Raw genomic sequence first — 27,323 nt, 5'->3', positions numbered from 1 at the left:
TTAGCAAATTAAGCTCAAATAATTGTCTTAAAAATTTTGACTGTTAAATGTTTATATTTGAGAGGATCAAAAGGAAACCTACTTTGTAGTGTGCACTGTGGTCAGGAAGGGGCAGAGAGGGATTTAAATGGCTTAACCGCAGAACTGTTATCACCTTGATAAGTCCCAGTGTAATAATTCAGCAATAAAAGCAAGAAATGCACTTGGAATTTGTTTCCAAAACTGACTGTCTGACTGGAGACAAGTCAAGCTCTTTATTTGCTTAAAAGAACTCGGTCAGAAGAAACAGAGAAGGCTACTGAACTGTAGTCAAGAATATAAAAATAAGCACTTTCAAGTGACATCTGAGCAGCAGCATTCAGGGTCTACTTTTTTTTAATGCTACCTGAAGCCTGCAGTCTGAATCTGGTATCTGAGTGTTAGCATTAGTCAATCAGAGTGTGATTCTCTGCTGAATTATTCCACTGTATGGCAGTGGAAATCCAGAGAGCTGAAACAGTAAGGAGGCTGCAGGCTCCAGAGCAGAATTAGGTCCAGAGTAACACCTGAAGTACAGGTGCAGATACAAATACATTTTCAGCCTTGAAATAAAAACGGCTGCAGTTTATCAGCTTACCTCCTCAAATTGTTAATGTCCATACCAGTAACACAGATAAAAGAAGAGGAAGAGGAGCTTGCTGCAAATATACAGTTGCTTGTACCAGTGCAGTGTCCAGAGGCATCAGCCTCCTAGGGATGCTACACCTCAGCATTACACAAGACACTCAACAAGACAGCAATGAGTCTGCCAGCTGAGTCGGGATGCTTCAGCATAAGCAAGGCTGGAAGCAGAACACATCATGTCTTCTTAATATTTTACTGTTTGCCTGCATCATCCTTTATTGCAAAGCGAGGTTCTCAACAAATCATTTTTCTTTGGTCTTTAAATCTTTTTTAGTAAGGATGACTCTGAAATCTGACACTTAGAAGTGTAACAAGTCCACTAGTTTTGGGTAGTCCAGCAATGTCAATGTCTGCCACTCAATAGGCTGTGAAGTTCCTGAAAGCTGGTTGGGAGCAGCACTGAATTGCAGGGATGGCTGAGATGAGGTAGGTGGACAGTCCTTATCTGTCTTAAGTCTCAGAGTAACAACATCCCAGATCATTGATCTGCCAGGCATTCAGAAAATCTCTGCTATAAAATTACCACTAAAATGCACAATACATTCCAGACAAAATCATAAAGCTTTCAGATTAGGTGCTGAACACCAAATTTTCAATTTTCAATAGTTCTTCTGAGAAAAAGCCTCTCTGTCTCACAAAATACTTCTCCAAGTAACTGATCTTCTGTGTTTGCCAGTACTTTCAAAAGTAGTTTCTTTCTACGCTTTCTAGCACGGGTAAGGTATAACATGATACACGTTATAAAGTCAGTGCCTTTACAAAATGTGATGAAAGCAAAACAAAATAGGACAACCCTGCACCAACCCAAGAAGTGTCAGACCATGCTTTTTGCTGTTACCTTAAATCTCTTCTTTTGGCCAGCTCTCCTGGTGAGATAACCCAGGGCAGGTTCTGGGGAAGACATTCCAGGACTTCAGGGGAAAAGTCAGAGAAATCCACACCATACTCTGTCAGGATCCCTTCTGATTCCGGCTCGATCTCTCCCGCCTGTCCAAGACTTTTGCACAACTGCCTGCAGAAAGAAAGGGATGCTTTTTTAAAGTGTAATTACTACTGTCATATTGTTACTGTCCCTGCAGAGAGGCTGCTGGGCCCTCAAATACATTCTTTCACCCATTCACTCCTCCCTGAGTTTTGGCAGAGGACTTGGCAGGAATTCAAACCATACCATGACCTGTGTCTGCTGGAGACACGAAACACTCACCAGGCACTACCCTGGGCTGTTTCTGTGTATCTCATTTGAAATAGATGTTTTAAATTATTAGGTTTTGCGAAGGTAGAAAGTTTCCAATTTTAGAGAAAAATGCATCCAAGAGGGATAAGAAAAGCACAGCTGTCCACACAGGCAGCTCTAGCTTTACACACGGCTGCCTTGAGACCCTCCCTCCTCTCCTCACCCTCCTCACCACTGAAAAAGGTGACTCACCTCTACTACCAAAAATGAAGAATAGATTCACACCAAATACCAGAGAGCTCCACGGGGAGCTCAGTACACTGCTCTCCATCCCAAAGGATACACAGCTCTGCCCCGGCAAGCCGAGGCCCTGTGAAGACAGAGGTGTGAAGAACCCACACTGCCTCCCTGACAGGAGTCACACAACACGCCCACAGATCATCTTTCCAACCATTTACCAGGCTTCTTACAGAACCTCAGCATTCCCAGTCATTTGTTCCTCCTCTCATGGCTAAGCAGAAGCCTCCGTACCCAGAGCTAACTGCAGAGGAGCCAGCAATCTAGAAACAAGTCCCAGACAGGGGAAATTGTCCCCCCATGCTAACAGTGCTTGATGAAGTACTCTGCACATGTGTGGATGACATTGCTGCTCTTTTGTGCTTGGAGAAAGTTTCCATCTGCTCCAGTGCAAACCCCAGCATGGATGTGTCCAACAGCTCTGGTGTCAGACAAGGCTCAGCTCTGGACACTGTGCAAGGCAGGACTCCAAAGGAGCGAGACATTTGTTCTCCCTCCAGCTGATTACAAATATCCCGTGAGAACCTATGTCACAAGGTGGCCCCCCCCCGTCCCCTTTCTCACCTTTAGATTGCTCTACAGTACACAGAGTTAAATTACTTTTTATTTTTTTAATATACTGCCATTAGGCGAATGCACATTACAGTCAATAGAGATAATGTTCCTGACCCAAGAAGATTACAACTGAAATTAAGGCAAATCGATCAAAATATGACACAAAAGAGAGGGGTAATAACACAGCACAAAAACTGCCACTCTAATAAGTGTTTTTCCACTGCATAAAATACACAATCATTATATTGATCCTTCTGCTTTCATTCCAATGAGTGAGAACAGACACTAATTACTTTCCTAAATTAGGGCCAAAACAGTGCACTTGTTATTTGGACAAGCAAGACGGTCTCAAGGCTTCAAATGTGCCATAAACCCACAGAACAAACCCCAAACTCTCAGCACAAGCGAGCCCATCTTCTTTATGGGAGCAAAGCTCTTTCTTCACAACGGGAAGGGCTGTGTAATAAACCTGTCACATTGTGTAATATGCTGGAAAGGATTGCTCGCTTCATGGTGTGGTAAATTGTAGAGTTCACATCGTCTAGCTTTAAAATAAAAATGAAAACAAGGATAAAAGATATTTCCCTTTATTGTTTCAATTTTATGTACAAACTGTATGGCAGAAATACGTGCGCATTTGGCATCGTGGCTGAATTCTCTGTTCCTGCAGCTGGGTCCCAGTCTAATCCTTATTTTAATGTAAATAAATGAGGCATCAGTTTTATCTCCCTCTCTCTCAGCAGTAACAATAAAACAGAGAAATCACCACTTCATTTCCAACGTCTGGTGCAGAGCTGGGACTGAGCAAGGATGAGCCTGTGGGTCTACAGACCCTCCAGCACTGCCAAGGATGGAAAAAACAAAACAGGAAAAGAGAGGACACATTGCCCTACCCAGGAGAAAGGTCAAGAACTTGAGTCTTAGGTGTCTCTTCTCTTGGCAGGGCAGATCTGGGAAGTGCATCAGGAAGGCGGCTGGACATCTACACGACAAGCCATGGAAAGCACCTCTGAATGCCAGAGTGCTTTCCAGCTCGCTCATGAAACCCATGCTCCTCTTGATCCGTTTACTGAAATTAGATTACCAACCATAAGGGGTTTACCCAGAGGTTTGATATAGGACTAATATTTTTTTAATAGTAATTAACATTTGATTTACAGTGTTCCAGGGAACATTTCCCAAGTACCTTGAAATAAAAAGTGTATAACTGACTTTAATTGGGGCCATGTTACAGTCACGCAGGCATGATGACTTGCATCAGAGCAAAATCTGACAGGACAGCATGTGATCAAAGGTAATGCATATAGGATCACCGATGGCCCCGCAGTGACAGCCAGGCTGCAAAACCGTTCCTGGGGCTCCACGGCCACCAAGGGTAGCAAGAATAGTTCAAGAGGCTTATAAACAACCAGGGGCACTGGGCCCAGCAGTACTCAGACGTTCACTCCCAGGGAGCCACGGCGTCTGTGACACCCTGGGCTTGCGTGCATCTCTTTTTTTTTAAATGTCAAAAGGTAAAAAAGAGTTACAATGGTTACAGACGTAAACATTTCTTTTCTGTGACGCTGATGGGAGAGCATTACCTCGAATTCCTTGAATACCCTTGGATTGATGTCAGACATGGTGTAGCTTGCACTGACTGGAACATGCCATGGCTGGGGCAGAACAGGGTATTTCTCCAAATCAGCCATAGCTGCAAGATTGCTGAACTGCTCCAAGGTGCCCACCCACCAGAATCTAATCTACATGGATGTGCACCTGGGGCAGAGCCATCCTCAAGCTGCCATGTTCCCTCTCATGGTGACACTCATCACATCTATTCAGCCACCCATCTCTAGGAACATCTGAGCTCTCTCCACTCCACTTCAACTCCACTGAGCTGAAACCGGCCAGTGTGTTCAAAGGTTACATGACAAGAACTCTCCAGAAAGACATAGCAGGATTACAAAAGGCTTGTTTCCTTTGAAAAGCCAGGCAGGCTCCCACACTGGAGCAAATAACTTCCATTGGGAATGTAACACCCTTGCTCAGTTTCTCCTGGAGCAGATTTGTCCAGTCATCCTACACGGAGGGTTTCTTTCAGCAGCAGAAGAACATCCCACACTAAGCCAGCAGTCCTCAGGAAGGCTTGTACAGAAGAGGTGACAGGGAAGAAGCCCCACTGAGTGCTCCCACTGCCCAGGGCCCGGAGCTCACAGGCAGAGCTGCACAGGCTTGACGAAGGCCACAGGGGCCAGTGGAGTCGGTGAAAGGGCTGCAGGGCTGAGCATCAGAGGGACAGAGAGCTGTGCCATGGAACCCCAGTGCTTGAGAGCACAGTCCAGCCCTGCTCCACAGCACACAGCTGCCTTCCTGCAGCTGCCAGGCCACGTCCCATCGGAGCGCAGGAGCAGCGCGGTGCTCCCCACACGGATGGGGCTGTCCCACAAGTTGTGGCCAAGGGAACAAAGCTTTACTGAGGGACACTCCCATCTGCAAGGAAGTGTTTTTTCAACAGAGCTACACTGCTCTGTTGAGAGGATTGGACTTTCCCTTGAGCCTTGCAGTGAACTACCCAAGGTACCTAGTTATTACCCCTCACACGAAATACACTTTTGAATTGAAAAAAAAACAAAACAACAGAATAAAATACCAGAGATGAAAAGAATTCCAACCACTCAAGTGGCTTTGGAAACAGCAGCAAGTGAAATAACACCCTGCAACATTTCATTTTATTGCAAAAGCTGGAACAAATCATGTCACCTTGACAGACCAATATCTAAGACCCCAAGCTAGAATGGTCACAATGCCCAATGTGACACAGAGGGAGTTGGTGATTCCATGCTTCTCTATTAGTAGTTTTTTTTTTTATACAGTCTCATCTCTATCCCCACATGTGGGGACAAAAGAATTCCACCTTAACCATCTGCAAAAGTGCAGAGACATCTGGACTAACACTCCAAACAACCCTGGACTCCAACACTGAAAACAGTCTCCAGAAAATAATGGTACATGGCAGTACTTGCAATATTTCTCTGGAAAAGGAGAATGTTTTGGAGCTAATTTGCTTTACCTGTTACCTGAAGCAGGTACAGTTATACAGCATTTCACTGCCAAGGTAAAGTCACTTCACATGCAGGAGGGAGCACAGCAGCTCAACTCAGGGCATGGCCAGCATGACCTGGAGCCATGAGTCCCTCCTCGCTCCCTTCCAGCACAGTCGGGGTGACAGGGTGGCCTTTGGAGGGGACAGTGTCACGCTGGTGACCACCAGGTGGCAATCATGACACAGAAACGCACCCCCCTCCCCAAGGGACCTCTGGGGACTGGCAGGTTGTCCCTGTGCAGGTGACCACCCTGGGTGGCCAATGCCACCATCAAACTCTTGGCAGGGGCATCTCACTTCTCCACCCACACATGGTCACTGTGAAGACCAATCTGTGTCATCAACTGTGCTTGGAAACCTGGCACTGAATTTCCCAATGGAAAAGGAAAGCTGAGGAAGATGCATGACCAGTCTGGGAGAGTTCAGCTGCAGGATGGAGAGTACCTATAAACACCCAAGGCATCCAGGGGACATGACTGCCAACTCTGGAGGGAGTTTCCCTTGTCACACTTCCAGCAGACAGTGCAGGGCGATGACCAACAGGCTCTCTGTCCAGACACCTTCAAAACCATGGTGGTGGTGCCAAAGGCATATCAGGAATTTTGTGGGCAGAAGTAAGGGGTGCACAAAAAAGTTCACAAAACAAAGCATGTAAACATGCTTTAGATCACCTGCTCTTCTCTCATTCAGGGGGGGCATGACCAGAAACACAACTCATTATAAACAAGGCAACATGGCTTAGAAATGAGCTTAGAAATGAGTCCAAAAGAAAACAGAATCCTTTGGGACCTTCAAGAGGCTTCCTTGTCTTTCAGTGTTTAAACAAGCATTACTTATGGCTGAAAACAAAAGGGGTCACCAAGGTTTTATGCTCCCATCTCCACAAGGCACTTAGTGGAGTGCAACCAACCGCCAGAGGAAACGACTGTGTATGAACACAATCATGGACATTTTCTTTCCTGACAACACCCTTTACATCTTGGAAACGATCAAACCAGACAGATGAGAATCTCCAATATTGTCAGAAGTACAGACTAAAGACACATACATTAGCCAATAAAAAATACATTAGCCCAAGTTCCTAATTTCCCATTTCTGCTGAAAAGGGGGTTGTTCATGACAAGAAGCCAAGCACTACAATCACCCTGCAGTCTTTTCTCAGTTGCAGTCAAAGAAGACAAAGCAAATCTCTGCCAGTAAGAAACTTATTCTCAGTGAAGTTCACAGCACAGCCAGACCCAAGTTAAGTGGGGCTCAAAGGGAGGCCACTGCAGTTCATGCACTGCAGTTTATCTGGGAAACACTGAGTGACTTCATGGTTCACGTGGCTCTCAAGGAGCAAACATGAAACTTGCTATTACTGGGCACACAAATCAGCTACAACTGATAAACTCTGTGAAATGGGGACTTGAGCTTAGTTCATGCTTAGTTCTAGAGCTGATAGATCTGTGCCATCACACGTATCCTTAAAACAAGTTTTCTCTAAGTTTTAAGCTTAACCAGCAATTTGAGCTGAGGACTCCCAAACCTGCAGTGCTGATACTGTACATCAGCTGTGCTACCCCATTGGAACTGCTTTGCAAGGGGAAGAGAAAACTGAACTTTTCGAACAACTCCCACTACTGCACATGCTCCAGATTACATCCAGATGCACCTGTAAAATCTGACCACAGTACGGCCACAGAGTTACCTACTCTGGATTATCAACTAAACCAGGACTACTCAGTATTCCCAAGGTAACTGAATAAATTGACCAACATCCTCCATTTCTTACTGAGACCCATTCAATAGAAACAGCCTGGCCACTCCAGGTGGGAGTTTGGCACCTACAGCAGTTCCAAAGAAAAAAGTGAAAATGCTGAAAACCACTGTCTTCTTCGTGGAGAGGCAAAATAAACTTGCAATCTGGATCCAGCCCAGCATAGGCCATTTGTGTAGCACTGGCTTAAAATTCCCTTCTTCACAGCACTGCCAGCAATTTGAACTCTGGACAGTGATGACTTTACAGTGCCTGATGAAACACACAGAGTGCAACACCCTTCTCACATGCTTCAGGAGGGAATGAATCTTCTCTTGATTTCTACTATTCCTCCTTGAACCAATGCAACTTTAAAACCACAAAAATCTGTGACTTCTTTCTAATTCTTACCAGCAAAGGCGTAAAAACTAAAGACAAGCCTCACAGCCACTGATCTTCCCCTGGCAGGAGGGAAATGTCTGCACACTCTGTACTACTCTTCCACACAGGGAGGAAAGACAGGAAGGCTGCCAGCACCCCATGGTGCTTGTGCTGGTCAGGCTGAGCACGTGTGTTCCCCCTAGACCATGCACTCATCAATGCTGTGATGCACCAGCACTGAAGCAAGCACTCGAAGAACTTAACATTTATGAGATTAACTAGTGATGAGCTGCCCTTCATCCCCTTAATTTACCCACCAGAGGGACACAAGACAAGCAGCTTGTTAACAGATTTCTGTCTCTCCAGTTTGTAACAAATTAAGAAAACAAAAATTTCAACTAGAAATGTCAGTCATCTCTACTTCTGATGGCAGGCACATACCCCGATGCAAAGTTGCTGTCTTCTTTCCAGTCCACGATGCGACAGATGAAGAGCATCTGGGAATAGGCCTCGGGCTTGGTCACAAAGTCTGGAGGGCAATCAGCCAAGGGCACATAGACCCTGGGCACTCTGTGATCCACAGGTGAGAACATGGCACACCTCTTGAAGAGTTCACTGTTCCTGTCAGCCAGAAGTTTGATGAAACCTGTAGCTGCTCGAGAATGCTTCTTTTCCAAAATATAGACCACCTGGGAGAGGCAACAGTTTCTACAATTAACACCTTCAGAGAAACTTACTTTATTTAGCACAATAAGGATACCCAAAGGCTCAGCAGAGTAACTGGAAAAGTCACGAGGTCTATATCTTGTTTTCCCTGTGTGTGTATATGCGTGTGCGCATTTTTTAACTGAGTACCTATTTACAATGTATTTTCCTTGCCATCTTGCTCATGGCTATAGAAGAGCTAAGTGCTTTCCAAGTGCTAGTTCTCTACAGCAATTTTCTTGATTACAGAACAAAACCAGACAAGAAGCAGATGCTTCCAAATGCAGGGAATTAGCCACAAAATACAAGCAACTCCTGTAAAATCTTTCATTTGTATTCTCGGCCTGTGATTTCAACAGTCAGCACAGAACAGGCCAGTCCAAAAACGGTGCTGCTGGCAGATCCAATGCTAACCACAGGAAAGGATGTGCTGTTGGGAATTTGGCAGTTCTCTCCTCCTCTCTGTGCTTTCTGAAGTTAGGGGTTATTTTACCTTTATACAAGATGGCTTTGAAAAGAATAATAAATTACAATATCACTAAATAATTGTTCCAGAGAGGTGTTCATCCAGGCTATATTTCTGTAGACCATAATAAATCACTGGATAACAGAAACATTATAGCCGATTTCCTAAGCTTATACAGAAGAGTCCTTCCAGAAGGTTTCAGGAGCTGCACCTCTGCACAATTCTGAGTGCTGGAACTGCCACACTGGATGAGACCAGAGCAGCCCAGCCAACAACAGGACCAGAATCAGAGGCTGCAAGGGAAAGCACAAGACGTGGAAGAGACCTGACCCAGTCTGACCCAGCAGCCCTTTTCTGGTCTCTTAACATTCAGAGATTGACTCAAATCTTGAATCAACAGTACTAGCAGCCTTTCCAAAGTCTGTAAGAATTAATTCTGACAACTTTGGATATCCTGACACTCATATTAGTATCCAATCTTTTTCCTGAACCTTGCTAAGTAATTTTGCATGACAAACAAAGGGAATTTAACCTAGAAAAATTGGTAAAAATAACAAGTCACTTGATTTTTATCAGATCAGACAATTACTCTCTCTGAAATAGAGAATGAGACTCAAAGATCAACAGATAGAGGCTACAGGGAGGCCAGGCCTGGTCTCCTTCAGCCTTTGGGAGCACACGCGTGCTTACTTGTCACTCTCCATGGATTTACCTTGGCTGTCCTTTGAAGAAACTCATCTGGGAGGAGCCTGGGATCATTGACCTTGGGCCCATCATCTTGCTTTGCTCTGTGCACACCAGTGACCCCAGCAGCCTTCCCTGCATCAAACACACAGGACAGTTACTGTAGCGCATTTCTATGACAAATTTGTCTCAGGCCTTTGTGCTAAGTACAACACAATATGCGCATAGGAGGCTTATTTGAAAGGAAAAAGATCTCTCAGGTGTTAGAATTGCCAAGCATGAAGTAATTATTACTGCAACAGACAGTAGATACACATTCACTTACCATGCAGATGTGCTGAAAAACAACAAAAATCAAAATAAGTCCCAACTTTGTAAGTAGGACTATATCAGTCATAACAAAGTGGTAGAAAACAAGTTCTGTTTATTAAATACTAAGGGCTAAGAATTTTATGGCATTTCTTAGTTGGAGTCATTAACATTATATAAGCAGTCCTTTCTTACAGACATTCATTTAATATTTAATTTCCTTTAAAAACATTATGCAAGGTTATAAAATGTGTGTTTAACTTCGAAACTTAAATTATATCTACTACGCTGACCCTCTTAAAATGTGGACCAGGCTTACAAAAAGCCTTATAGAAGTAATCACTAAATATGACCAAGAGATTCCTTCCCATGAGATCTCTGGACCAGATCCTGATAATATTAAAATCAAGTGTCAACTAATTTCTAGTTTGAAATTTTAAAATATCCAGGTGTGTGAATTTGGGAGCATCTGCCCCAGATGGCTGGCATTTAATGTTTACAAACATCCAAAGTGATCTTTGCTACAGAGAAGGCCGGGACAGGGCTGTTTTTGAGCTGCATCCCTGCTGAGAGCCTCTGGTTACTGCTCCGCCAGAATTTTTGCGATGGAAGCATCCATGTGCTCTTGTCTGGAGGGCTCAAGGGAGATGGCTGACTTTTTCCATTTGTATGATAATCACATTCATCTTGAGCACATGTGCTAAAATCAGGCCTAGAGTGTTCAAAAGAAATGTTGCTTTCCTAAAGAGAGTCCGTGGCACTGACTGCAAGTTTCAAGGGACGCAGCTGTCACTGCTTCTCTTAGAAGACATGAGATAAAGCAACGTTTTGCTGAAGCCTGTGCTGCAGGAGACCAACAGCACTCACCCGTGTGAGAAAGGCTGCAGAGGCTCTGTGGTGACACGCAGACCCTGGTCCCCAGATGAGGCCTGTGTGTCCCCCAGAGCCCCAGGACGGGGCTGGTGACATGAGGGACGGAGGGGCGGCTGCAGCAGAGCAGCGCCGGTGGCGGGGCTGGCGCTCGGGAAGGGGGGCAGGGGGACAGCAGCTTCCCCAAGGGTTTGGCTGTGCCCCACCATCAGCAGGGCACCTTCACAGATGGCTGTGTCCCCACAGAGGGCCTGTACTGCCTCCAGGCAATGCCACCCCAGCAGCTGCTTGACAATGACGGCTTTGCTCTAATGACAAACTCTGGTTCTCATATGCTGCTAATTATCCTCAACTTTGCCTTCTGATACGCTCTTCCTCTCCCCAGAGATCTTTTTCTAAGTGACTTTACTTTTATTTTATCTTCATTGACTTACTAGCAATGCTGAGAGGAGAACGAACAGGTATTCAGGGGTTTAAATAAAAATCTACTTTTCTTACAAAAGCCCCAATAATAGAAGCAGCAAAACCATTTCTGATTTACTTCTACTGAAATGAACTCAGACTTGCCAAAACCAGCATTACTACAGGATAAAACCACCCAGAGTTTCATGGTGACAAACAAGGTAGGGGAAAAAATTGCTTGTAAAATTGTAAGCAGTTAAAAAGTGGGGAATACCAAGGTTACCTGATTTGCTTACCTCCCCTAAGGTTTCTGCCAGCTAAAGGTCATACCAGGCAATCATTTTGCAAAGAATGAAAGCCAGGAGCCATTTTGTTTTCTTATAAATTTTCAAGCGATCAGTTTATGGTGTGTCAATCATAAAGACAGCCTGGGCAAAGAACAAAATGATCTGGAACAAAGGAAAACTGGATAGGGCAGAGAACATGGGGAAGTTGGGAGCCTTCCAAAGGCCATGCCTCCAGGCACACCTGCCACAAGCCCAGGGCTTTACTGGAGTGAATTGTCCCCAAGGAACAGCACATAGTGGTGGGAAGAGAAACCAGAACTAAACGTGTTTTGGAAAAAAGCAAGAGCTGCATTCACTGCTCTCCCAGCGTAGCAGAACAGCAGCAGTGACGCAAGGTTCAGCAGGCAACAATGAAAAAAGCACCCAGAGTCACACAAGGAACACATCCTTGTTAGCACTGCCTTTATTCCACTTATCCTTCCGATGCCCATCTCTCAGAAAAGTCACTTAGAAATTGTCACTGAAGCAGTTTTCTCTGGTGAAAAGAAGCCAGCAGGGATGTCCTGGGGAAGTCACACATACACACATGCAAAAGCACAGGAGCACAAGGATGCAGCTGTCACAGGAGTACAGCAAACAGGTGGCCAGGCCTTCCTGGGCCTGGGCTGGGGCACTGCCCCCCTTCCTGCTGAAGACAAGCCCAATGAGAACCCAGTACAGGTATCAGAAAGCACTCAAATTCCCACCATGGCAGATGATAGAACTTGCATGATAGAACTTCACGGTCAGCATCAACCAGGGCCCTCTGGCTGGCTAGAGAGTGTCTTCTTCAGTAGTCTCTCTAATTTCAGCAACCCTCCCAAAAAATCCTGGGATTATGAGAGACTCCAGCAGGCAGAGTCTGGGATCTACAACTACTCCATCAACAGAAAGAAAAAAGGAAGCTCATCCCAGCCATCTACTTCTTCTTACCCCTCTTTTTTAACCAACTTCAGTACCTTAAATACCATCACACACATTTACTAAGGACAAATGCTCCTGAAACAAAGGACAGGGAAGAAGAGACATGAGGAACTCTCTACTCCTGGAGCTAAGAGATGTAGACTTCCCTGTAGCTTGTAGCTGTTCCTTTTGAAGTCAAAATTCTGTTGGTATCAGGGCTACATCTGCTGCTCAGGGGTCTACAGCAGCAAAGCATCAGCCATGAGGAATCCCCGTGACAAAACCTTCAGCTCAGAAGGGACAACTACCCAGATCCAATGTCCACCTGGCTCAATTGTCAAATTACTGCACAGGAATCTCAGACACAGCAGCAATAATCTGCCACCAGAGTATGATACCCTAGTTCCCTGAACACATCTCTGACAGTCCCTCTCCCTCATTGCACATTCTCCTCCCCTTCAGTGGAGCTGAGCACAGAGGGGCTGTAACAGGGGCACACTGGAGACTGGTGGCCTAGAAAAACTCAGCTGGGAGACACAAACATCTCCCACAACAGGGCAGAGCCATGGAGGCAATCCTAAAGGAGGGATAACTTGTGAGAGGAGCAGGATTTTGTGCTGGGAAGGTGGGAAGAAACTCCTTGCATTATGCCAAACTAAAAATGAATTATTCTGACCCCTTTACTGCAGTGGTTATCCAATGACCATTCAATATTTCCACCCTAGGCAAAGACATGTTTTCTGAGAAAGATTTACTATGTTAGCTTGGGCAGTACTTCATAAGCTTATCTTACAGTGAAAACACACTTCAGCAACCAGGATCCAGTGAAACTGCATTATAATCTCAGTGTTTTCCTTTCAGTGATTATCTGACAAACCAAAACTGCAATAGCCTTACTTAAAAAAAATTAGGCACTAGACACAAAAAGCAACTCAAATTAGTTATGTTATTACCAATGAACAGATCCAGGACACTTGGAATTTGCCTCCCTCTGTAAGAGATCCATTTAGGCAGCTTCAATACACACTTAGATTTGCCTGACAGGCATTCCTAGGTCAAACATTACCTTTTTTTAAAGCCCCCCAAATTTCCTTTTGCAAATCAATTACCATCACATTAAAAGGTGGCCAAAGTGGACCAAAAATCATCAGACTAGAATTCTAATTTTTTAAGACAGATCCAAAATTATTTTCACTAGGTTTGCATTGGTCACTGTAGAAATTTGCAATTCTGTCCAAAAAGAATACAATTAAAGATGCAATATCCATTTGCAAATGAAAATATATCATAGTTTCAGATCTCAAACACGACTTACTGAAAAAAAAAAATCTCCCTTCCTGAATGGAAAAAGCCAAGTTTTTTAAGAAAATAGTTCAATGTTTGCTACTTCAACTAGAAAAAAAAAATGTACTTGAGAAGCTGGGTTACTCTACATGGGAGTATTTAAAAATCCCATCAGAAAATACTGTTCTTCAGCTCAGTGCTCAGATACCAGCAGAGCTGCAAACCTTTCAGTGGCAAAGCCAACAGCTTACTAATGAAGCACCAGCACTCAGCTGGTTCTCTGACGTCTGCTTCAAGAAGCAGTTTTCAGCATATTATGTTTTAGTACCAAATACCTGAGTGGTGTAAAACAGACTGATTTATTATAAATATCTCCTGACACTGTGTGTCACACACACAAAGGACGTGTTTTTGCAATTCTGTCTACATCAGCACACAACAGACACCAGGAAATGACACTCCCTTCAATCCAAAAGTGATATATGCATACCCAGAGATTTGCTCTGGGCTACACTATTCTGCTACAATCTTAATTTTTAGGGATAGCAAGAAGGAAATGTTGCTGTTTAGAAGAAAGTACAAGGACTCTTCATATTCTGCAACTGATGGTTTCTTGGCACAGAACAGTTTTTTTCTTCAGAACACAAACCTACCAAAAGGTTGGGAAGAAGGAAAGTGCAGTTTCACTTGGTGCCAGGTACTATCCAAAACTGGAATCTATTTTAAACACCCTATAAGTAGGGTCACCTAGCAAAGTATCACAGAAAAAGCAGTCCTTTGTATTTATACCTCCCCACCCAGAGCCTTCCACCTGTGATGGAGGAAAGACAGATATTTCACTGCAACAAGACTGAAGCCAAAAGCCTTGGAATTTAACACATGCTGCCTGTCCAAAATCAGCCTAACAGCTCCCATGTGCAGTGGAAGAGGGCTCTGCAGTAAGAAGCTCCAAACCATGCAGCACTCCTGAGCTGTCTCATGGCAGAGCTGTGTGTCTAATGAACAGGACTAACCTCCTCAGAGATGTTTATTTTTGAATACTCGTTTAAGCAAACTCACCCTGCCACAGCTGTTCATGTCTTAACACCTGAGCACGCACACCTGCCTGCCCAAGGGCACACTGAAGAGAGGACTGGGAGACTCAGATGATTAGCATCAAGATTTTTGGAGATGCACAGGCAGGAAGAGACCCTCAGAGAGGGAGAGGAAAGGCTTAATAACAGATGTGTAGAGCACAGACAAGCATCTGTAGTAGCAGCAAAGGCAATGTGAAGAGGTGAGTACAGCTGGCTCCCTCAGACATGCAAGGCAGCCAAGCATGTAATTATTTACTTATATTTAGCCACCTCCACAAGGAGGGATGGAGGAGATGGCAGAAAGATGAGACAACAGTGTCACTTTTCCTTAGAACCCTCCAAGTCTGATCCACAGCAAAGGCCAATATAATTTTGGGAAGCTGCCTTCTAGCCCAGCAGATCAGATCGTAGCTGTCTCAGTAGCCACATAAACATTGCTACAACCATAGCATGGCTACACAGACCTCCTGGCCCTCTCATGTCCTTGAGAAGCACTCAGTCAGCAGAGGGGTTGGAAGCCTTATTGCAACAGAATTAAACATACAAAAAATCAGGTGGTGCTGCAGCCTACAGAAACACAGTTCTGTTACATTAATAACAAGCAAAATTAAAATGTTACAAAAAGAATTCCATTGAGTATTTTGCCTATTTACTTAATGTTCTTCCTTCCTGCAGGTGCATTTGTTCCTGAAGTCTGTGTATCCAGTACTACTATTCCATGGAAAATATGTGAGCTGAATGAATCCTAATCTGCTTCATCCTGGAAATCATGCTGTAACAATGACCATACTCTGTTTATCTCCACACCCACCATTCACTCTCATGCCCTCTCATTCACTTGACCTAAACGTGTAACTCGAAGGAGAAACATAGGTGAACTCAGGAACATATGGTAATATGCTGAACTTAATCTAATTCCTGTTACCTAATTGCCTAAGTAATTTATTTTTTCCAGTACTTAAGAAGTCATTTGGGGGTCAAGACAACTTACTAGAGAAGAACAGTGTAAGGAACTTTCCCAACATTAACTCCCATTGTAGGGTTCAGCTTCACAACAAAAGAAAAACTGGAGCTTTTTCAGCCCATAGCATTTAATCAATGCAACCATAAAGCCCAGTTTGTTCAATACCAGTAGAACACTTTTCTTCAGCTGCTATACTGTTTATTCTGCTAGAAATGTATGCTGTCATTTAAGAAAAGTTACAGCAACAACCAGAAGAGCTAGATCCAGAGACCCACAAACATAAAGTTAGGATAAGCTAATCCAGAGCTGTCTCGAACCGCTGAAACTGCTCCAGCTTCTCTGCTGGCTTTCCAGGCTTCAGCAGAGTGAAACTGATCCGATTTTTGACAGTTCCACCTCAAGGATTTCTATTAAAAGCCATGTAACTGAGAAGATTTCCTGGTGAGCTTTCGCTCTGCTGTGGCCTAGAAATTTTAAGAGCTATGCAGTGGAGATGATCCATCTCCAGAAGGCTGCAGGCTAGGAAAGAACAGTGAAGCTCCTTAAAAGCACTCAGAGTGAACAGGAGCCTCTGGAGAGGAGGGAGAAGTGCACTTGTTTCTTCCAGCAGCCAGTGATGTTGGTGGACTCTAAATTCACCAGACTTCATGGCTGCTAAACTGAGAGGGTGAGCCTGAGCAGAGCTGAGGTTCAGCAAGTAATCCAGATTTTTGTCACCATCATTTCATCTACCAGACCTGGTCAAGGAGAGGAATAGCAGAAACTCTCTGAACTCTGCCTAGGCCAATATGAGACACTGGTAACTGCAGGACCCTGGGCCAGTATGAGACACTGGTGCCAGAGGAAGGCACAAAAGGCAAGTAGGCACCTTGTCAAACTTAAAAGGAGAGAGAGGACACAAAAGCACTAGAGGGTACATGGAAGTGCATGAGAAGTACAGCAGAAGTGCAATACAGAGACTAAACTCCGCATTATAAATGCATTTTTCTATTTTGCTAGAAAGATCCAAAAGCCCTTCTAAGCACTGACTCTAGAAAATCACCTGGAGAAAAGAAAGGCTCGATGTCATTATTACACAACCATACAATGAACTTACCAAACACCACCATTTCAGTTAAGCAATCCTGAAATACTCAAAATACAGCCTCCAGTCAGCAGCAGTGTGGACACCAAGCAATTTTAAATTATCATTTCTGATCTTATCAGGACTACTAGAGACTGACAGTCACATTTGACTTGACAGAGATCGACCTCTCCAACTGGTGAGTGCTGAACAGACAGGGAGACACGAGCAAATTCTGCAGCAGCTTCCAAATTCTGTTGACCCTACCCATTATCCATTGGTTACTCAGTTCATGTGAGTCTACTCTGCCTGTAAATGAACTATTTCTGTTCAAACTTCATTACGCCAAGGCAATGAGCAAGCTTCAGACATTCACATATCCAAGCTCTGATTTGCAGTAGGGTAGGTGTAAGTGGAAATCCTGAACAAACACAACTGTCTGATTGCTGCCAGGGCAGCCAGTCCACCAGCTTGATGACTTCCACCCCCGTGGGAAGCAGGATATTTTGCCTATCTGGTGGAGTAAGATCTCCCGTGAGAAGAGCTGAAAAAAGCCGAGCAAACGAGTTTGACAAGGATAGCTTTTGGCATAGTGACACTGTTTTACAAACTTTTATTTGAATATCATTTTGCTAAAGAAGGGCTGAGGCACTTTTATGAGAACAGCTGCCATTCTCATGAGTGCAAGTAGCTGCTACTGTTCAATTGCTGATGTTTCTTTATCAGAGAAATCTGATTCCAATATTTAACAAGAGACAGCTCACATTTGTAGGAAACTCAAGTGACTCACAGTCTGTGTAGGGATACAGTATCATAAACTATTCTGTACAGAACATTTTGCACTTTTCCCAGGTTGAGAGATACAGAGTTTCCATTTTTTATTACAAATTGAAATGGAATATAAAGAAAATCCTCCTACTGCAGTGAAAAGTCACAGAAGTAATGTATTCTAGGTCAGCAGTAAGTGATAAAAGTTACATGACCTCTGTTACAGTGGTCAATGTGAATGAGGATTAACAGTAACAGACCTGGCAAAGGTCATTTTGACAGGTGAATGAGTTCTGTGGACAGTAATAACCCAGAGTAAGCTGAGGTCTCAGGGTACAACACAGAGGACTTGCCTGTCAGTACCAAGCACTACAGGGAATTATTTTTTTCTGTGTACGCACTGGTGATTCAGACTACTGCCAGGATGCTATTGCCTTGCTCTCTGCCCACATTTCAGCAGGGCCCAGAAATCCCAGAGAGGGATTGAAGGACACTGCTAAGGAAGATGAGAAACTTTATTCAGGGTGCTCATTCTTACTGTCTTTTTAAGGAAAAAAAAAAAAGCAGAAAGTTTGTTCAGCATATAGATATTGACACTTTGGAAACACAGCTGAAAATCCAAGAGAAAAAGATGTTTTCAACTTTGCAAGACCAAGTACCAAAGCTTAACATTCAGACAATTTAACTGTGGAACAGGACAATATTGGTCTCTGTGCAGAATCAGGTGCTGGAGAGGAGAATGGCTGTCACTTCCTCAGCTAAAGACTTTTCGAAGATGATCTTTAACCCCAGCTCTTTGCAAGAAAAGTCCAGATAAGCAAAGTCATTTGACCAGGACATCTTCTGGCAGAGTGAAACCAATTATGAATTTCTATTTAAATATCCTTGAGCAAAGCAAGACCGACCCACTTTTATGAGCACAAGAAAGTACATGGGCTGAGAATTAGGCTGAATGCAATGGTCTCTTCACTTCCATGGACCTCCCTCTTGCTTATCCCATCCCTTCTAGGGACTCAGGAATAGAAAGGCAGGAAGCACAGCTCTCGTAACAGCAGCACTTAGTGAAGACAGATCCAACATGTGAGTCTAAGGCTGCAGACTTGTGCAAAATAACAATTTCTACCAGTTTGCCCTAAGCCCCACAGAGGCACAGGAAATCCAAGGTACAATGACTTCAGGGAAATTCAGTCCCTCAAATCTAGGCCACAATCAGTGTACACAATGTTTCATGCTTCAGAGCTTCTGACAGCAAGGGCCAACCCTAAAATTCTTTGCCCCAGCGTGTAACTAGAGATGGAGAGGGTGACTGTGTTCTGAAGAGGAACAGAGCCGTGAGAAGGGATGGGACACAGGCCAAGGAAGAAAAGACATCAAAACAGTCTGCACTCCCAGAGTGCTCTTATTCGAATGACACGTCTACTTTTATTCTTCATGGTTGATTCTGACCATGGGCATCAGAACAAATGAGCCAGCAGAGATATTGTGCAATCCTACGCCTGCATCAGGAAGGACAAAAGGCATCTTGCAATTGAGAGCAGAAGACTGCAGGGCTTGCGTTCAAAGATTTGAGCACACTGTCAACCTGGCTCTGGGTTTTTAGCCCAGAATAAGTAAAATGTCCTTTTGACTCCATTACAGTAGTTATGGATATTTTTCACCTCCAGAAATCTTGTGGGTTTTTTTATTTAGTTTGAATTTTGGGTAGGTGTTATATATATATTTGGATCTTTTTATAAATATACACATACACACACATGTATGTAAGCAAATACATACAATAAGTGCACAGGAGAACATGATAGCCTGTTTCTTGATTTTGTTTCACTAATAGACTATCTTCGATAGAATCTTTGGCCAGTTTGAAACCTTCAAAATACCCTTCCAAAAAAGGAAGAAAGCCCATCACAAGTGTTCATTTAAGACTTGTGCTGGTCACAGAAAATTCCTCCTGCTCCCTTCTGTGCATAAGACCATGCAATAGGACCGTGTGATAAGCCCTGCAAAGCAATGCTCTCAGGGAAAGCAAGTAAAGCACTGGGTTTGGTGGGTCAGGAAGAAATCCCCCTGTGAATCCCAACTTCCATCCACCTCTCTGCTTTACTGCAGTAGCTGCTTCCAGCAGAAGGGATGTAACATGAAAGAAAAGGCTCACGTGCAGGAAGTTCAGCTGGCAGCAGCAGCCAAGCAGCTCTCCCAGGAGAGGCCCACGTTACCGAGGGAAGGGCACCTGCACCCACCACAGCCCAACCCTCCAGTGCTCTCTGCCTCCAACACCAGCACCACCTTCCAGTGGATGGCCTTAGCAAGTCCAACCGATTTTACCCTCTCTGAGGTTCAGTTCTGCCTTGAAAAAGCATATGTTTAGTGCTTTTAAAAAAGCATTTTGAGCCACACCTGTGAAGGCTCAATTTGCCAGGAGTTTTTCTTTTTTTCACGACAGTTATCAGTGATGCTAGAATAACTATAGCTGTTTTCCAGGCAAGACTGAAAATCTGGGTAAGTGATGATATGAGAAATTGTATGAAGGACAGGAAACAAGCCAAAACAATCATCAGCTACTCAAAAACACCTTCAGAAAAATAGCATCATAAACTTTATATGTATAAAAAAGGATGGTATTAAAAAGCAGAGAAAGAATAAAGCAGGGAAAACTCCATATAGGTTATATGGCCAAAGAAGCTGAAGCAAATATTAAAAGAGGTGATACCAAAACACAAACTCAGCAGAAATCTAACTGGCACATCCACACCAGCCACAAAGCTTGTTAAGGAACAACATGGAAAGACTTTGAAAACAAAAGAAAACAGTTGGCTTAGGCAACTGCAGTGGAAAAGTTGGATTTCAACTGTGCAGACAATAAGCTGATCTCACATTTGTTCAACAAATATTCTCCAAAGACAAAATCAAATGGCAAAACCCACTCAGATGGCACAGATTTCTAGAGATGACTTGATAACTTCCAACACAGGTCACTCAAGAGCATCTCAAGGAACTATGATGCACCAAAAAAAAAAAAATAAGTCTCATCAACTCTTTAAACTAAAGAACAGTCACACAACTAAAGTAAAATACTGGCTCAAGCCTGTATTTATTTTAGATGCTGGTATCAAACTAGAATGTACTTCTACAATGTTTAACTTGGCACTGCTATCAGAAACAACAAAGATGCAACAGACACAACATGTGACTCAGGAGAATTGTTGAGTCAAAACAGCCCAGCGGTGTGCAGCTGCAATAGACTGCAAAACAGCTGGGGTTAAAAACCACCTGTGTACAACATCCACAGACAAGATGAGTAACTCCCAAAGCAACCTGTATCCTGGAAAGGAATAGAACAAGATATGAGTTGGTTCACGTGCCTTGGCAGGAACTCAACCGTGGAGATACCCAGAAGGAAACAGCATCACAAACTGGTGAGGTGGCAGGTCCATTCATGAGGTGAAACCAATGCTTTGTCATAAAAACTACAACACTTCCATCCAAATATTATTTCCTGTTTTATTAACAGATGGGTGTGAAAAATGGAAGTCTACCAACAGTACAGGCAGGGATCTGTGCATCTTCAAATATCTCAGAAAAACGCAAGGTATTAAATAGGACAGCTTTATAACCACCACCAAGATTTGCCAGAGTCCAACAACTACTTGGTCCTGAGTTACTGCCACCTCTTCTGGACAACTGGGGCAAGCAGCAGGAACACACCAGAATATCTGCCCTGGCAAACCTTTCATGAGCAGCTGAAGGCATACATTAAATGTGCCAATTGTCAGAATCCTTTCACCACACAGCTCTTCAGGAAGGGATTTAATACTAGAAAGGACATGCAAAGAGCTGCCTAAGCGTTAGTTTTGGGACAGGGGAGCCTATTTTATTTTGCCCTAAGCAACACTTGATGGCTTGGATGGAGTTCAGATTCAGAATAAAATAGATTTGCCTTCAAAACACATCGCATAATTGGCTTTAGGTTTTAGTGCAATTTTCTTTTTAAACAGACCAAATCTTTAAGTTGCTCATAACTCAACTGTTTGAAAACAGCAACAAACTTAACTGCCCCAAGGAAATATATTCTTATCCCCAAACTGAGACACATAGATTGGCCAGCCAAGCTGCAAGGAAGGAAACCGCTACAGCAGCATCTTGAATTGAAGAGCAACCAGCAGTCCCCAGACAGCCCCAAGAACTGCAAATCTAAAGGTGTGACTTCTGTTTCGCAGATTTACTTTGCATCAATCAAAGCTACATGAACCCCAGCCATTAATATCCATTCAAAACCATGAAGACAGTTTAGCAGAAAGGGATTGAAGTGATAAGGCATTAAGCTTTTATGCCTGTATTTTATATCGTGCAGCAGTCGAGGCAACCAAGTAACACTTCAGCTGTTTGCTCAAATAAAGGCCTAAAATCAGCAATCTGATCTACTCACCCTTTTCACCAGTATCCAGGGAAAGTTTCTTAATGTCATCAGTCAACATATCCTGCAAGTGGTCTTGTCCATGCTCTGCATCATTATCATCAAATTGAGCTTCTATAATGACATCCGGACTTTGAGCATCGCCTTTCGCTGTCTCTTGTGGAACGCAAGTCCCCAGCATATCCTCAGGGACGTCTGATTCATGTGTGACTTCTGTTTCTTTGTCACTACCATCTGGCTTTATTACCTGAAGGAACAGGGGATTAAAAAAACAGAGGCAAGCTAAATCACTGGACTGAAGAAAGAAAACATTATCTTTCCTTTTTCATTTGCATCCCCAAGGAGCTGACAATGAATTGTGGGTGGCTGGTGGCACTCTGCAATTGCCGTGTAATTAGCCACAGATATTGCACAATCAAAAGAGGTACCTCAGTAGGATAAAGACTGGAACAGCATAGCTTTTGCAATACCTCAACTGTGACAATAATGTATCCAGAGTGTATCTAGAGCATAACCATACAGTTCCTGCCAAGCCTCTAATCAGCTCAGCAGAAGTTAGGAGTAAACACAGGCAGGGAGGAGGATACACTACAGTTTAATAGGTTGCTCAGACCATTGTTCATTGAGATAGACTAATCATCCTGGGTTGTCCCAAAACTTAAGCAGTTCCAGTGAATGCTGGGATCATGTCAAAGCTCCTCCACACAATCAGGAACAGACTGAAAAAGCAGAGATTAGAGAACGTGGTGCTCTGTGACCTATGGAAGAACTGGACTGTGGCAGCTTGGTAATGCACCAAACTTTACATTTATTTCAGGCTGTGATTTTATTGTTAAAGGCACTCAGTTACTGCCATTACTTATACAACTGTCCAAATCAAATCACTGAAGAAGAGCCCAACTACCAGTGAAGCAGACACCAGGCCTTGATGGCATCCCTCATTGCATGTGACGGGGCAGAAACTGTTCCAGCTCAGAATATAATGACCAAAGTGACTGATACCTTGGACACACAAGGCTTTACCAGCATCCTTCATGCAACCAACAGTGAGCTGCAAACACCTACACAGCTGGAGTACCTGGATCCAGGTTTCAGTTTCCAAAATGTTTATGTTCAACTCAAGCTATGGTACTTCAGAGTGAGATGAAAATCAGTACAAAATAAGAAATAACCTACTAAATATTAAAATCACAAAGATACTGGGTGACTCCATTCCAATGCCCTCTGACTGAGCTCCCCTCCAGCTGGTACTGGTGTTTGCCAGGTAGGTAATTCCCCAGAGCTCCTCCAAGGTCCCCAGTCCTCAGCATCATAACCCAGTACATGAGAGCAGCAACTCATGCCACCAGCAAGGCAAGTGAAGGGCCCTTTAAATGCAATAAAACAAGAGAAACAACTTTTTGGTATCATACTTTATAGTTGCTAGAAATAAACATAAATAACCTCAACAGGTGCTACCTGAAGGCAACTGTTCCAAGTAAGAAAATGTAAGTCAAAAAAGCTCCACAAATTATTCTTTATTAACTAAAAAACAAATAAATCAAAATCAGACCTGTACAGGGAATACTTTTACAGCTTTACATACAAAGAGCTACAGTCATGCTTTCAAGCAGTATCCATTTCTTTGTAAGCTTTTCACAATACATAACAGAAATCAATTTTAAAATGGGGCTGAATTCAAGTCTTTAAAAATAAAAAACTCAAATGACATTGCTTTGAACTCTTGTTACCTTTTGTGACTCTTCTTTCCATCTTTATTTTCAGTTTTTAACATGTATATAATTTGTTACCATAGCAGATTTTGACTCAAACATTAAATTGTGACAAAAAAAGGGAAAAAGTTTGGCAGAAGGTGGGAAAATGGCCGATTATTAAACCTGGCTACATTTGGTACATAAAATACTGACACACAATGGTCTGGGCAAGAACAGTCTATTAGATTAGAGAGCTGACAAGGCTCCACACGCTAGTGACTCTGCCAGTGTACCTATCCAAAAAGAAAACCAGTGTCAACAGTAATGTTTGGACCCTACCATGGTCAGATGTGGATCTCTTCAGCTCTTAAATTTCAATTGCACCAGATGTGTGCAAGTGTGCAACTGCAGCAGGAGTTCATTTCCTTCAACCCTTTCAAGTTTTGCCTGCATTTTTTTCTCTCCCAGTCTTTCTTTGGAGAGTGTGAGATGTGCTTTGGGTCCTAAATTAGTATGTTTTCTATATGTAAAGCAGCAAATAACATCAAACAGATCTTAGGAAAGGAAACACTTCTCTAAAATGTGGCACTGGAAGGGTTATGCTTGAAGAGTTTATGTGGTTATTAAAGAAGGCAGCAGATACTGATTTCATTTTAAATGCTCTCTGCTAAAATCGCTGCACTTCCCCCAAGCTAGAGGACACACAGTGCTGCCACCAGCAGCACCATGATACTCCAGCTGTGACTACCTAAATCCCCAGTCACACATTTCCTTATGGATTTTCAAAAGGATTTTTCAGTAAAGTTTTCCAGAGTCCACAAAATCATAACCTCCACACACAGTAGATCAGCAAAATGTCCAGATGCTGGCAAGCCTGGATGATAGGATTTGTTTTCTTTTTATGGCCAAGATAGATCATTAAGACTGACCTCATACATAACAGAGCAGGGAACTTCAACCAAAATTTCTCATATCACCCCAAAAATTAAGGGAAGCTGTACATCAGAAGACTGGAAAGCTGCATAAGACTCTACAAAATCAGGAGCTCAGTGGATACAATTACTCCATTTAAGATGATCAGAGCTGCTGGCCAGCATGAGCTCATCACACAAATTCCAAAAAGCAGGATCCTTCTGTCTGTGAGCAGCAGAAAATCCAACCATGACATATTAAGCATTTCTTACAAGAGGCATCGCAGACTCAAGAATCTGGTGATATTGCACTCTCCTGTTTCCTCTAACATCATTGCAGCTTATCCATGGCATAATGCACACAGCTAGAACGGGTCAGTTCTGATCACAGACACAGAGTAAAGCAAATGCACAATTGGCTCAGTCTGTCATGTAGTCATATGTGCAGTACAGAGTCCCATTCCCTGGCAATGCAGCTGACCCTGCATGGATCTAAAAAAAATGAGATTCGCCCTTTTTACATATGCATGAAATGTATGACATGCAAACATCATTAAAGACCTTTAAAGGACCTTAACTTCCTGGTCTGGGAAGTAAAATGTCAACCTAATGGTTGTTATTTTTACATGCTCTTTAACAATAATTTAAAACAAGTTTGAATAAACATTTTGATGAAAGCCAATTGTTTGTTTGAATGCCTGATCCTGAAGACAGTGTCCAAGTATGTTTTCTTCCAGCTTAAAACAGACATCACTGAACAAGCACCAAGTGGAAACTCGATGCCCCACCGGTGATTGGTTTAGATTGTAAAGCCATAGCTGACAGAACACAAGATATTTGAATGAAAACCCCATTTCAACCATAAGTATAATAAAAAATAGCTAGTGGGCAAAACCATCCTGGCATGGACCTGTACAATCTGGACAGCAGAGCATCCAGCCCAGTCTTGAAGTAGCAATTGAATGACCAATTGTCCTTACTCAGGAGGAATTTGTTCCAACAGAAAACTGAACTGGGAATCTGTGCATCTGAAAGCATAGGGGTTACCTCCTGTGCTACAGAAGAAATGGCCTCCTCTGCCAGAACCAATCTCATATCTGTCCTGTTAGATCCCAGCTTTTCACAGACTTCCCACCTAAACCTCTACACAAAGACAAAGCCCAGGCCTGGTTACTCTCAGATCAGGTAGAGAGTTTTTGCTGTTGCCTCCTCAGTGCCTGTAAATTGAAACAGCTGAACATGACCAGTGATTTTCAATAATCTTTGAGCTATTAACCCCAGGCTCTTTCCAATAAACGTACCGAGCCCCCAAAGTGTTTAAGCCTGACACTAATAAGTTTGCTTTTTGTTCTTATTCACCTCTGATCCTTACAAGCAATCCATGAATCCTCAAAGATCTGAAGCAGTGACATGACTGCTGGATGACTGCTGGACTAGACACAGCTGTATGAATGCACCTTGCATGGCTAAAAACTGCTCAAAACTTTCCATGTAGGGTCACTGCTTTCAATGGAACCTTGTGCAAAGAGACCTCCTTCGCTGAAAGCACCTGGCAGGTAAGGAAGCAGAATTATCTTCCCTACTGCCAGTTTGGACACAGATTCAATAAAAATCAAATTCTTCATCTCACTCAAAAAGCTGGTATTAAAAAGAGCATTTCTAGAAGGATGCTGAGGCAGAATGGAGATTGTATTTCTACGTAGATCAGTCAAAACCCTGTAAAGTGTCTTCTAATGAGTACTCAAACCCAAAATGTGTAACTTGCCCAAAAGATTTTAGAAGTGACAAGCCATTAATGGTTAACTCTCTTCACTAGGACAGACAGACAAAGAGGCTCCTCATGCTTGTACAGAAAGGTGCAGTCAATTCATCAGCAAGTGAGAGCTGAAGAAGGTTCACAGTACACAAAGAACTCACATTAAACAGGAAGGACTGAATAGGAGAACAGTTAGAAGAGAAATAAGGTGTTAGCCCTAGTCTACCTTCTGAGGTTTGCAAACCAAGGTGAGATGCCTTTCTTCTGAAAAATACTTTGATCAAACACAAGTCCTGCTTTAGCCAAACAAAGTCATTATGCTCAATACTGGGTAGGGAGACAAAGTTAAGCTCAGAGCTGCTGGTCCTCTCTGCAGCTGAGCCTTAGTTAAGCAACAAGTCTCAGAACCAAGTTAAAAGCAGTTATTTCAAAAGGAGGACAGCTGAAAACAGGGGCTTTGGACCAAATTACCATCCCCTCGTTAAAAAGACTGTTGCTACCACAACACTAATACAAACACCACATTTTATACCAGGGCTGTGAACACCTGCATCTATTTGTCTCCCAGCTTTTGCCATATGAAACAGGCTCCACTTAAAAGCTGGTTCCCTAATGTTCTCTCACAAGAGAGTGGGAACTGAGCCTGGCTAACACGAGGAGGCTGTCACAGCTCCTACATACATACCAGAGCCAAGCTACCATAAATATTGTGAGGAAGAGCTTTGTTTTTCTGAAAAGAGTAACCAAACAAAGGCTGTCTCACTCTAGCTCCTTCTTAGATAAAGAAAGGATGGCACTTACAAGAAAAGAAACACCTGTCCCAAGCATCCTTCCTTCT

The 27,323-nt window shown here is 43.2% G+C and overlaps 1 protein-coding gene across 3 annotated transcripts in view; it reads right to left on the bottom strand.

Annotated features, from left to right (window-relative positions):
• Positions 1-27,323, bottom strand: part of DIS3L2 (DIS3 like 3'-5' exoribonuclease 2) — a 181,956-nt gene that overhangs the window by 102,273 nt on the left and 52,360 nt on the right. For all 3 annotated transcript variants that reach the window (XM_038145249.1, XM_038145248.1, XM_038145250.1), the window contains exons 7-10: positions 22,137-22,371; positions 9,777-9,883; positions 8,335-8,582; positions 1,502-1,675 (exon numbers count right to left, since the gene is read on the bottom strand). In XM_038145249.1, coding sequence (XP_038001177.1) covers positions 1,502-1,675; positions 8,335-8,582; positions 9,777-9,883; positions 22,137-22,371 — 764 coding nt within the window. The remainder of the gene's footprint in view (positions 1-1,501; positions 1,676-8,334; positions 8,583-9,776; positions 9,884-22,136; positions 22,372-27,323) is intronic.

Source organism: Motacilla alba, chromosome 9 (genome assembly GCF_015832195.1).
Source record: "Motacilla alba alba isolate MOTALB_02 chromosome 9, Motacilla_alba_V1.0_pri, whole genome shotgun sequence".
In the NCBI taxonomy this organism is placed as follows: Eukaryota; Metazoa; Chordata; class Aves; order Passeriformes; family Motacillidae; genus Motacilla; species Motacilla alba.
The sequence above is the reverse complement of the archived record's forward strand: the minus strand, read 5'-3'. Positions and strand labels throughout refer to the sequence as shown.